At 38.7% G+C, this 14160-nt stretch overlaps 1 protein-coding gene across 3 annotated transcripts in view; it reads right to left on the bottom strand.

Annotated features, from left to right (window-relative positions):
* Cep128 (centrosomal protein 128) overlaps positions 1 to 14160 on the bottom strand; it is a 342449-nt gene that overhangs the window by 238244 nt on the left and 90045 nt on the right. For all 3 annotated transcript variants that reach the window (XM_076921486.1, XM_076921487.1, XM_076921489.1), the window contains exon 15: positions 3948 to 4298. In XM_076921486.1, the coding sequence (XP_076777601.1) occupies positions 3948 to 4298 (351 nt within the window). The remainder of the gene's footprint in view (positions 1 to 3947; positions 4299 to 14160) is intronic.

Genomic DNA, 14160 nt, shown 5'->3' with positions numbered 1-14160 from the left:
ATGAATCAAGAGGCTTTCAGCTAAAGTTGAGGGCTGGAGAATGTTCTCCTCCAAGACATTGATTTAAACAGCAAGAATCTTTCTTTTTCTCGAAGTGCAACAGGTCCAGAAATACAATGGTAGGTAACAGTCCTTCAAGTCCTAGGCTCTGCTACTGATTTTCTATGGTTCCCCTTTTTCCCAGCTTTCCAAGATCAGATTGAAAAATCTGATGAAAATCGACAGCTCAAGTTGTAAACTTACAGAACACCAGTCAGATCTTGAGTAGCTTTGGCAATATAGATCCTAAGAACCAAGTAATATCCATACATTTGTTTGTGGTTAAGGGCTGGGTGTGATAAGAATTGAAAGATCCCAGACCGAGATTCTGCAACTGAAGGTGTGAACGAAGGACAACTGTAGACAGAGTCTCCACTGTAGCAATCAGCAGCTAGAGCAGAGAGACTCAAAGGCCACTGTAAAGTAACCCAACAGAGAGGAACGACATGCAGATTTCAAGGAGATCCTGACAAACTGAGTAATGAGCGGAATTATATTTCATAAATAGGAGGGGGAGATGAGATGGGCACAAACCCCTTGAGAGATCTGGAGACCTACTAGGGGGCGGCGGGCCGGTGAGGAACAAGAATGGAAAAGACTGTTGTAGCCAGACAAGCACAAGAATGTTGTGCAAACCTTAGTAAGAGCAGAAGAAAGGACAACTCTAAGACCTCAGGCCAAAGTCCACATCACCATTTTAAGTTTACTGAGGGTACATAGGGGAAGTTTTAATGTTGTTCCCCATTTAAAAAAAAAGAAGAAGAAGAAGAAAAGTGCAGAAAACGCCAGTACTTTCCTGAACTACATCTCATAGGCTTCCACACATACTCAGGAAGCAGAACACATCAGCAATGAGCCTTCTTACGTTAAACCATTACAACCGTTCCTATCTTACAGGGCGGGAGACAGCATCTCTCAGCAGGGGAGAAATGCATAAATGAAAAGAATGGCAAATGAAGATTTGTAAAGTCGCAGACGATCAGGCAGAAAGCTCAGTTCATAAGCCAGCTGATAATTCTGCCGACTCAGCAGAAGACAGACAGGACCACGCAAGAAACACTAGCTGCACTGACTGGAGTATAGGAAAGCATGGGGAAAACTAGAAACGTCACGAACTCTGATCACACTCCAATTTCTCATTCTTCCTCTGGACTTTTCAAAGTGCAACTGAAAGCAACCATTTCCAACAGGACTTAAATAGAACCAAGAAACTAAGCTCTCTTGATGGACAGGCAGGTCCCTGGAGATCAGTTCTCTCTGCCGTCTCCCTGGATGATCATCTGCATACTGTTCAGACGGGTAAAGCTGAATGGGAAAATGATCTGACCTTTGTGGCTTTTGGATGCCATTATCTGTAATAATATATGCTTTTTATTTAAAATTACATGTCCCTTCATAAGTAAAACAGTTTTGTGCCATGTGACCAAGATCACATGAATGAGCATAAGAAGAGTAGAAGAAATGAAGGCGATTTTTAAAAGTATTCAGTCTTTTCATACACTTTTAAGTGGCAAATCTTAGAGCAGAGTATATATCATGCTACAAAGAGAAACATAGTCGGCATAGGGTCATTTTACAAATAGAAATACCACTTTGCCACACAAAATGGATCAACAAAGCTCCAAAGTTATTTATTAAAAATTAATTTACTCTTTTAACTACAAGATGTCATCTTTGTAAGTATCATTTTCACTTTAAAATACTATCATTTTCACTTTAAAATACTTTTCCAAATATACCCGAGTCATTTTATAAAGCTAAGTAGTCCAAAACAAAAGAGGATGCTATACTTTGCCTTAAGGTATTTCTGTTATTTTTATTAAAAGTTAAATATTAAGTAAATATTCTTTATAGAGAATATTCAATAAGCTGTTCTCTCTCTCTCCCTCTCTCTCTCTCTCTCTCTCTCTCTCTCTCTCTCTCTTTCTGTGTGTGTGTGTGTGTGTGTGTGTGTATGTTTCTGTATATGTGTCTGTGTGTGTCTGTGTGTTACTGGGAATTGAACCTAGGGCACTCAATGTGCCAAGTGAGCACTGTACCACTGACCTCTGACCCCAGCCCAACATCAGGATATGCTTCTCTATTACTCTCCACCTTTTTTTAAAGACCGAGTCTCTCACTGAACCTGAAGCTTGGTGTCTTGGCTAACTAGCTGGCCAAGAAGCCCTCAGAGCACCTGCCTCTGATGGCCAGGTTAGGGTCAGAGATGTAATCCTCTCTCTTACATGAGTTCTTGTAACCCAGTGTCAGGTGCTCATCATACATGTACAGCAAGTGTGAGCCATCTTCCCAGCCACGAGATACTTCTACCTTTTCCCAAAATTATTCCCCACATATTTGCACATCGCAGATTTTACTGAACACTTGGAGCTTCAGTGTAACATTTCTAATCCCTTCTCCTTGATTAACCATTGCTCAGGCTGCAACATGCTGCATTAATTTCTCAGGTTCTTAAAGGAGAAATTACAATGCCTGCTGTGATCGCTGTAATCCTACCCTAACTGCAGCAATCACTTAAGAACCACTTCTCTGCTTATCATCAGTAATGCTAACTGACAAAGAAATGATCTTGTCAGGAATATTCTGGGGCAGGATTGTTTAATAATTATTAGTATTCTGAAAACTCAATCTAATAAGTGCTCAGCACCATAAATTGGGATACTGCCTGGTGACACAGACCATTCTAAATTTCCTCTAATGCAGTAAGATTCCCCAGATAGCTCACAGTCAATCAATAGCAACTCTCTGCTCTCTAGCTGCCTTCCCTTACAGGCATGATCACAGAGCCAGCTGCCAGGCCAGGCCAACAACAGTGTAATCAAGGTTGAGGAATTTACTAGGATCAAATCAATTTAGATTCCAGTCCAACACTTTAGGACTGCTTTACCTCCTGGCAACCAGCCACTCACTGTGTGTCAGATGAGCTAAAATGGAAAGTGTTCCACAGTGAGCACAAGCTTCCTTGAGCTTAAACCTGAAAAAATGCATACAGAAAAGTTAAGACCTCACAGTCATGACATCTGACTGAAAATGAGCATGTGCCATTATCAGTGATGATGTCAAGTGCTCGATCCTATAAAGACAATCACCCAGCATTTTCATGTTTTGATGTTAGTGTTATTACTTCCAAACGATGTCTGCTTAACCACATGATTATTCTGGACTATTCAGAGTTCTTGACAAAAAAACAAAGTACACATAATAAACCAAGACAAAAATCAATCATGGCTTTTTATTCTTATTAACATCGGTGTTTAGTTCAACCCAAAGATAGAGGTAAAAATCAACCCAGAAGCATCAAAAAAAAATCTAATTATAGTAACTCATTGCACAAGAGACAAGATAATGTGAATCCATGGGAAGCTTGGCACCAGGCTTTCTGTTGCTGTCAGAAGATCATAAACGAGTCACAAGGAGCCATGTGATCTGATGGCACTTTCTGTCAATGAGACCGTCAATGTCACTCATCTAGATCACCATATTATAACACCTTCCAGAGTAACATTAGTAACTACTACATTTTCAACATGCCTTCTTTCTACCATATTCTTAAATCAAAATACTAAAATAAATGAGATTTTAAAATACATGCAGTAGGGGTAAAGCCACACGCAGTTAAGGGAGATTAGGAGACTTTTCCTCTGGAAAGTTAGATACAGAAAAATAATTTAGGGACCTCATAACATACACTGAGACAGAAGGTAGAAGATCCCTCAACTCTGAGAAGCCAACGACTATTAAAATATTTTAGAAGATCTGAAAAATCCAAACTCTAAATAATGTTTTCCCTTCAAGTAGACAATACTAAAAGGCTCTTTGTTTGAGGCTATATTAACACAGACACAGCATGGTCCTCAAGTGCTTATTCAAAGCTTGCACAAGCAGAGTTAAGAACCTGGCTCGTATACCTGGTTGTTCTTATCTGTCAGCTGGACAAGGGTTTCAGCTTGTTTCTCCACTGATCGTTCCAACTTCTTATGCTTCAGCTTCCATTGCCGAATGGATTCCTGGGCCTTCGTTTTCAGGTCCTCTCTCTTCTTCTCAGCTTCCTCGCGCAGGGCTTCCGACCTCTGAAACTCACTAAGGTAGTGTTCTGCCTGCTTGGTCGCATCCTCTGCGTGTTGACTCAGCTCTGAGATCTGGAGGTCGGTCCGCTTACGATTGGCCTCACAGGTCTCAAAGTGATTCTGGATCTCCGTAAGTTGATCCAACATCTGCAGCTGTTGTTTTTCCCTGTTCTCCAAGTCACGTGTTAGATTCTAGGAATTAACCACATGGAACACTAAGATTAAATTCTTGTCAATGTTGGGTATGTACCATGCAAACTAAGACTCTGAACTGTCGTGGAGACAAAAGTTATCACTACCCAATTTCATTCACCATCTAGAATGTACAGTTCATTCTGTGTATTTAATAGTCAAATTAGCTAGGGATAAACTATTATCTCTCTTTCACACTGTATCTTTGTAATTACCACAAAAATAGAAGGCAGTGCTGAAAAAAAATGTGTTATTTTAGTAAAAGCCTAGCTTTTTCAACAGAAGCAATGTCAATGATTTAAAATGTTGTCAGCTCATTAAAAACTCTTAGAAGCAATTATGTAGCATTTTACTTTCTAGCAGCACCTGAAACTTTATTATACTAAAATAATAAATCAGTAACAATAACATGAGTATTGATGGCCACACTACTGTAGATAACACTCAGCTTCAAAGTTCCTCTCAACGATCCCCTGTGAAACGGCCGCAGGTATTTCCAGCACTGCTCTCAAGCTGATATGAAACACTGCAGTATAGATTTTTAAATAAAGTTAAATTTACTCAGGATATTTCTCTGGTCAAGGCAAGTACCTTAAAATGTAGTTCTCCTCAGACAGGGAGTGGTGGGTAATTTTGACATTTGGAAGGTTATACTAAATCATGATGTATATATAACACATATTTAATAGGAAAATAATTAAATATTGAATTAAAAAATGAGAGCTTGGTTTTATGTGAGTAAAACATGTTACAGGCACAGAGATAAGTATTTGCAGTGATTTACAAGAGATATCCCTCCTGACAGTCACTTTCCTATGCCTAGAAATGACAAAAATAACTCTAAAAAGCCATTGGTCCAAATAATAATAAATCCAACAAGCTAAGCTGATGCTGTGAATCACGGCAGCAAACAGCATCTGTATGAGCAAAGGGCACAGACAGACAGACACGCTGGAGCGCGTACAGAGACCTAACCTCAACAGCAGCACTTACAAGACTCAAATCAGCCGCAATCAGTGAGTCAAAGCTAAGCCCCATTCCCCCATAATGCAATGATAACCAAGCTCCAATCCATAGAACCCCAGAGGCTAGGGATAAAGAAAGAAGATAGAGGGGGACAGACAGATCTCCTTAGAAAAGGGGAAAAGAATAGATAGTTATGGTTGGAAGTGGGGGGAGGCTGGAACAGGAGGGTCAAGTAGAAAGGTTAGGAGAGAGAGAAAGAGAAAGGAAGGAGGGGCTACAAGGAGAGATGGACAAAATGAAGGACAGTATGAAAACATAATATGGCAGAAGGTTCCCAACAATAATAAAAATAATCTTCCTAATAATGAAAAAATATATATATATATATATATTATATATACATATACACACACACACACAATCTACACAAGATCTTCAAATAGAAGCCTATTTGTTTTCTAATGAGAGAAAGGGGTTAGATCCAAATGGGAGGGGAGTTGGGGAGGAACTGGGAAAAATAGAGAGAAGGAAAACCATAATTGGCATATATTATATGAGAAAAAAAAACTTTGTCAATATTTAAAAAGTCAGTTTAACATTATACCAAAAAGTTTCTTTTCAAACAAATACCAATGTCTTGAAACCAAGGTTCACTTTCAGAGCAACAGGTTTGCATTTTCTCAGTTCACCAAGTTCAAGGAAGCCTGGAAGACTTGAGTCACTCCGTTGTCCACCCAAACCAAACAGTAAACTGAGAAGTGTGTGCTTGTTGGCATGGAAAACTCTGAGCCGAGATCAGAAACCCCTAGTGATGTGGTTTACCATCTGCCCGTATGCTACGAGCTCTACTGATATTCTAGAAATCATACTTATCAATGAGCAACAGCCACATGATTACACATGTGACAACAACAAAGGTGGGGGTGGGGCCCTTCTTTTCTGTTTTGGCTACAAATTGACTTAAAAGGAGAGTGCTCACAGCCACTGTGTCAGACACCTGGCTTCTAGAGAGCATAAATGTCAAAGAAACTGACAGTTTAGTTGGAAAGATAGTCACAACCAACCTCCAAGTAACACTGAACAGCAGTGAAAACTAACACCAGCAGGTTCTCTCCTGCTGCTGTACCTGATCATTATCAGGGAGAGGACTTCTCCCTCGGCATGCTTTCTGTAAGCTTTCAAACCACGGTTCATAACTCCCATATTCTTTTACTTGACTCATTTCTTGCTGACCTCTCAAACTCTTTCATCAACAAAACCACCAACTGTGGGTGAACTAGGCAATTTCCTAATCCCTACCACAAGCTCTGGATCTCGAGGGAGGAAATATCACACAGGAGCATTAGTCAATTCAATCACCAATCAGGAGCCACCTTCCAGCACTCAGGAATGTTTCCACACCTCTATCCAATTTACATCATGGCCATTCCAAACTATCTCATTTACCACTCTGCCAGCTTTCACCCACTTTTAGGATACAACCCATATACAACTTCATAGGCTAAACTGAGGCAATTTAGGCAGGGTACCACCAAAATGATTTACATACACAACTCTGAATCTTTCCAAGGGCTAATACGTCTTCCTCTGTGGCCTCTATAGGACTCCATCATCAGTACACAAATAAACCAGTAATGCTATTTCCTGGAGGCAACTTTACAATTAGAAGGTATAGAACTATCTCAGCCCCTGTAGCATATCTTGATAACACTTAGTCCCTGTTTAGATGCTATAAAAGGAGAAAGAAAAAAAAAAAAAAAACACCTATTTAACTAAGAATTACTTCCCATACATTATTAAAATGTTATTAGATCTTCCAAATAAACCTGAAAACTTCATACAACTCATTTCCATTTCTTCTCTCATTCTTCAAAGAGGAGAAAACATTGATGTGTACTTGTGTTAAAGGCCTTGGGTTTGGTGAGATCTAGAAGGATGTAAAGCACTTCGTAGCCAGTCTTCTGATACAATTTAGTAAAATTAAAGGATAACAAGAAAAATGAGCAGAGGAAAACAGGATAGGGGAGCAAATATCCAGTTCTCCCCCCAGCAGAGTTAAACATGAAATGCACAATCCCTGTAGCAGTGAACTCATTAGAAGGTTTAACAGTAGGATTTAAGATTGGCACAGTCACATAAGCACCATCTGCCTACCACACATCAAAATTCAAATGCAAAGACAAAAGAAAAAACAGACGTTCAACATAAAGCACGTTATTTACACAGTCTAAGCAAAGTAAACAGTAGCAAGACTCACTCAGGTTTGACTTCAAATCCCAGCTCTGGGACTAAGCCATCTGAACCAAAGCTATCCCATTTACAAAAGTGAGTCAAAGAAAATCAACCTCTCCTAGGAATCACAACCCACACAACACCTCAAAACCAACCTGAGATACAGAGTGAGTTCCCGGTTAACTAAAACACATAGCAAGATCCGGTCTCAAAACATAAACACTATATAAATGAATAAATAAACAGGTATGTGCGGAACAGAGGTAAAAAAATCTCCTACCTAGAATGTTCAAGACCAAAGACCATGTGCTAGGCACTGAGGAAAGTACTCCACAAGAAATGCTGACTGGGCAAATGCTACTGGGTGGGAAGTCAGGGTGCACGAAACGAGACCACAGATGTTAGTTAGTAGAAACATGATTTCAGTCAGTAGATTCGATAGAAGCCATCTGTTCAGTGAGATATCAAAGGGGGATAAAAAGAAGATGACTAGCAAGCAACGTAGAATGAAAGGAAAAGGTCTGTCTAAAGGAGTAGAAACAAGCAACTCGGTCAAACGTAGCATAAACAAGAGTCCACACTGTCGCTGTGAGCCCCCATGGCCGGTGAGCAAGACTGCCCATTCTAAATGGAAAAAAAAAAAAAAAAAAAAACCTGGAAACTAAGGTCAGAAATCGAGCTGAGAGGATGCCAAAATCCACTTGGAACTTTCAAAGGTTTCCCGGCAAGGGGATAACATGACCAAATATGTAACTGAGCAAGATTAATCACTAAAAGGCATTATGCTAATACTCACATATTCAAATATTATGGCACCATTAAAAGTAACTGAACATTATCCACTGACAGCAGGAATGAACTTTTAGAACCAATTCTTTTTTTTTTCAACTTAACTCAACTGAAGCAAAGTCAATAAAGCTGGCTTTTAACAGATAAGAGCAACCTGTAGCATCCAAGGGACTTCAAAAGGAAAAACAATGAACACCTGTCAGTTTTTCTAAAGAAAATCCTCTGCGTGTTTTGATTCAATACAATACGCATGTAGTGTGCTCAGGAATATGCAAACTGCTAAGATAAAAAGACAACTATGATGGCATGGTTCTATGGTCTGCTGTCCCAGAGAATCACATAGCCTTGTGGGGGAAGATGGAGGAGAGCCAAGTCACTTGTCATACATGTGATGCACATGAGCAACCCGTCTGTTTGAAATCTCACTGTCCTTCGCAAGGATGCCCCTTCCCTCGGTGCCTTTACCTCATTATACAGTGCTTCCTAATTAGCAATGGCCCTGCCTTAGGTACTGACTATGTGAACAAAAGGAGAGGATTCACATTGCTAATCAAAGGGTTAAAGAGGAGAGGCAGGGTTAGGGAAATGAGGACAGAAACTGAAAAAAGAACAAACACCCAGCTTAGCCAATGTGAGAATACAGTGGCCAGCACTACAGCAGCGATGTGCCTAGACTCCTGGCCTTTGCAATCCTTCAGGATTTCCCGTGATCACTTCACTATAAACCCTGATGCTGGTGGAGGAAAGGGCATGGGAGGACGATGGGAAAGACAGAGAAAGCACACAAGAACAAGTGGATGTGACCACAAGGACAGGTCTCCTAAATACAAATGAACAAGGGCTGAGTTAAGGACTCAGAACGATATGACATCACAATGTTCATTAAATAATCTCAAAACCAGGATAGCCAAATGAAAATACAATCATTTGTAAATCTTGTGTTTCTATTGAAAATCAGTGAAGGGAGAAGGCCACTTGTTATATGTGTTCAAGTTTTCCACTATCATAACATCTGAAAAAACTGGGGAGCAAAGCCCTTCTAAATCCCAGGGGCAGAAAGTGACTACCAACTGCAAAGTCTCTAGTTGCTGCTCTGTCTGGGGTGTGTTGTGTGTGTGTGTATGTGTGTGTGTGTGTGTGTGTGTGTGTGTGTGTGTGTGTGTGTGTCTGTGTGTCTATATGTGTATGGGAAGGTGCACATATATATATATACATGCACATATATACGTATGTATATATAAACATATGCATACATATAACATATATATTTGTAGATGAGAGGATGGGTGGACATATATATGCATACACACACACACATATATATATATATCACACATACCTATGACTTTATGTTTATACACATACTATTAAATATCCTACAATTTAAAAATGCACTCTATAGAATTATACAGATGTTTATATTATAGCCATTTAATGGACCATAAAGAATAACTTTTATATTTTAATTATTATAGAGGGTAAACATTTGTATATTTTTATTAAGTTGATTTCAAAAATAACTGTTTGGTTACAAATCTTTGGTAAGAACATGAGTGTCACTAACAATATTTTTCATAAAAAGTCCTCAACCAAAAGAGTACCACAATGCAGTTTCCAGAAACACACTACAGTGAAAAGTATTATATATCTGAACACACTACAGCAGTACATCTTGAGCACTGCCATGCAAATCTTTGCTCTTCACAAAAATAAAAACAGTAGCCCTAAAGCGAGCAATGGTCAACAAGCCATTGGAAATGAAATTTATATAAGCAAACAACAAGTATCCTTAATAACAACTTTGTGAATAAAGACCCTCTGAGCTGGGTTGGTATTTGTTGGGGTTAGGGGGTTGCAGCAGAGAACAAATCAGATCTGTAAAACAGATGTAGTAGATTTGGAGCACAGAAGCAAGACAAAGATTATCTTCTTGTTCCCCCTTTGTCACTACCGGCAGTCAGAGATGTCATGCTGTCTGGTGGTGGACACCCACTCTGAGCCTCTGGGAGTCTTGAAGTGTCTTTCCCAATGCTTGTTGGAAGCCCAGGCAGGACCTGGTCTGGTAGTAATGATAACAACACCTAGGGTTACAAAAGTATCTACAGCAGTTCTTCCCACACTACACATAAAGTCTAACCTTCACTGAACAGAGAAAATAACTAATGATTTACAGAGATCTCATGGGAAATTCTCAGATTCTCAATTAGATCATGCCTCACTCACCTCAGCTGGAAATTAGCCTGACATGCTATCACAGGCCTTGACAAACTCACTCATTTCAGGATAATTCCAGTGTTTTATGAACCCATAAGGAAAGAACAACTCATCAATTGTCCAGTCAGGAGGACTAAGACAAGCCTCTTTGAACAAAAGAACTCAAATCAATCAAAGCATGTCTGCAGCTTTGAAACGTATCTACATGACGATAAATTAGACCATCACTCACTGAGGCCCTAAGATATAAAGCTTCTTCCAAAGTACAGGAATGGGGAAGTAGAATACACACTTAAAAATCTCAGAGCAAATTCTTACCTCAAGCAAAACATTAAACTGATTCAAACTTTTAACGAGTCACAGAGAAAATGAAACACCAAGGACCACTTCGGTGCTGTGTCCGAACAGTTTTATGTAACTCTCCACTCCTGGCATATTAATTTCAACCACATCACTGTCATCACTTTCTTCCTTCTAAGCAGACAGACAGACATGGCACTAATCCAAAATACTAGGACCCTGAAGTCTGCGTGATTAAAAAAATAATTGTTTCCCCACACGTTCTATAAGAACATGTTTCATGCAACTACTTGTACTTTCTAATGAAGCATCATACCAAGCTGAAGCAAAATACAGGAAATAATGTCCAATTTATTAAATATAGTCATCTCTGTGAAGAAATATTAACTTATTTCATTAACTGTGATGCTTACTATACAATAGATTTTAGACACATATTTCTTCAGAATGTTTGACTTTGAACTCAAGGGGACATACAATTAACTTCTAGGTCCCAGAAATACACAAGGGAAAACGGACCCTAATATACATATCTTAAAGGACATTTATATTTTTTCACACTCCATTAGATTGATAATTTCACCCAAATAACTCCTGATTTTTAACTTAACACTTAGAGAAAAGAAGATTCTAGAGAGATGGCTTGCTGGCCAAGAGTGCCTGCTGCACTTACAGAGCTTTGAGTCCCAGCACCCACACGGCAGTCCACAACTGTCTGTAACTCTAATACCAGGGGTCTGATGCCATCTTCTGACCTCTGTGGGAATCAGGCACACACATGGTGCACAAACATACATTTAGTCAAAACACATAAGATAGTAAAATAAATCTAAAAAAAATTAAAGAACATTTATATATAATCTGTGCTTTAAGCAGATTGGATTGGAGATCCTTCTGAATGAGGTAGAACAAACTTCCTACAACTTTGCTTAGCCATGTAGCAGGTCGACCCAGGCATCCATGAAAAACACGTACCCACACTTCACCAATATTGATGCAGTTACAAAGATGTCTAGGACAAAAAACATAGTACAAGTAAAGAACATTATGCCCAACTTCATAACACATGTCAACAATGAGAAACTCAATGTAAGCCAACCTGTAATGCTATCACAGGGCATCATTATGGGGCAATGCATTATATTCCAATATATTATAATACAATACATGAAAGACTGCAAAGGCTAAATTTAACAAAAGTTCAATAGTGGATAAGATAGCAAGAGAGTTGGATGAGCCAGATGTCTGATAGGGAAATCAGAAAACCATGTGTCAAAAGATCCCAGCTCATCTTTTGTTGATTTAATGAGCCTTCCTCAGTTAAGTCGGGTAAATATTTTCATTATAACTGAAAAAGAAATTAATACAAATTCTTACCAGCAAAACCCTAGTACACCAGTAAAGGCAGTATCTACCTGGCTCTGTAACACAGAACTGACTAAAGTTTGCCTGACTATAATCTATCATTGGCAGTTCCCTTAAAAAAAAAAAGAGGCTGTACATTTGATAAAAACCCAGGCTTTACCTAAGGGAACTAGGACAAATTAAATGCATTCTTGTTCAGGGAAGAAAATCACTAACGCTTCATTTTGTTTGGTTAGCCATGTTATTTATCAGCATCTAAACCATATATATATATATATATAATATATAATATATAATATATATATATATAATTTAGCTTCATTTTTTACAGAAATAATTTTACTATTTGCAAACTTTAAAGAGTATAACAGGACTACCAACACTTTTGAGGGCTGAGTACAATCTAGTCTCATTTTATGTCCTTATAGAAAGCTCTCTGAAACAAACACATAAAAAAAAGTTTTAATTTGCCACTTAAAATGATATGCTATCAAATTAAAATTACTCTAAAGATAAGGTAACACTAAAGACTGCAGGAATAATGTACGCAGCAAAGCCTGCGTGCTATAAAGCCTGCAAATGCCTCCTCGTGATATCTGTGCTAGTCAGGGACTTACATACCACCATGGCAACATCTCATTTGCCTCAGATTACCCATCTTTCCAAGCCAAGTTATCATGTCCAAAGCCGTACTTTATCTTTTTAATTGACTTAGACATTAAATCACTCTATCAGTAATATGAAGCTATCAATAGTTCTCAATTTGTGGACCACACTTACTACCCCATTTCCTCCATATGTCACTTACACAAACACAACAACACAACATGCAGACACAAGTCTTATCCTCATATATGTCTGCTTTGTTTCCAAAATGAGGACTTAGCATGGTTTTGGAAAAGAAAACTTAACAATATTCTCATTCCTGAATTCTTTCTTTATTAAATACCTCCAAGTTATAAATTTTAAATATTAATGATGCCTTAACAAAAAAAAATTAAGACACACACCCCCCCTTCAACTTTTCTGACTACAGAATTCTTCATGCCCCTGAGAGAGTGCAGAAAACAGAAAGGCTGTCTTATGTCTCAGCTTCTTAAACTCCTAGCTTTACATATTGGAGGTAGGATGGGGGACTAAAATTGAAGGCTCCAGAAACCATGAGTTCTGCCTCCCTCTGGTGTTTTCACTTGTAAAGTATCTCTGCCAAGAGATACCTTTTATAAACTCTTAGGAGCACAGAGCATTTACAGAGTTAACAAATTGCCGCAATGTTAGAAGTACACTAAGCCCCACCACTGTTAATAAATTTGACCTCTGTATTTTCTTAATACTCTATCTCAAATATTAGAAATTAGGGATAGAGCCATGCTTTAACACATACATGTGGATTAGGAAAAGGATACTCAGATTTAAACAGGGGATTACATGCAGAATAATGAAGGCCTTCAGGCTTCTGTCTCCCAACATCCTGCTACTAAGAGTTACATTTTACAACCAAGTCTCCAGATCTGCACAGGAGACATAAGACTCAAAAAGACCTGCTAAGAACCCACCTTCCTGTCTCTAGAGTAATAAAATGGGTTTCAGGTTTTGGTTTTTCCACTACCTTCTCTGTCTTAAACACGCATTCTAGAACTACGGTCCCAGGGTTGTTCTTATGAATCCTGTCAGCTGTCACTCTGTTATTACCCTCAACATTTAATCTAAGTGATGTTTAGCAGCTTGGTTTGATATGGTTTTTTTTATTTTTGATTTTTTTTCAAGTCCTTAGCTGAATTTAAAAGTCAAATTTTTTCATGGAGACTTAAGTTAATGGAAGACAGAGGCAGAGATTAAATCAAGGGAATCACTGATTAGGTGCTTGGAATTCTTCTGAATACAAATAACCCATCAAGGTTAATGAGGTTCAACCCGAGTGTACAAAAAGGAGACATGCTCTTAGTGTTTTCCATGCATTACAGATTTAAGTTCTTGGGGAGAATTTGAAGCACAG

Source organism: Arvicanthis niloticus, chromosome 23 (genome assembly GCF_011762505.2).
Source record: "Arvicanthis niloticus isolate mArvNil1 chromosome 23, mArvNil1.pat.X, whole genome shotgun sequence".
NCBI lineage: Eukaryota > Metazoa > Chordata > Mammalia > Rodentia > Muridae > Arvicanthis > Arvicanthis niloticus.
This window is presented reverse-complemented; position numbering and strand designations above follow the sequence as displayed.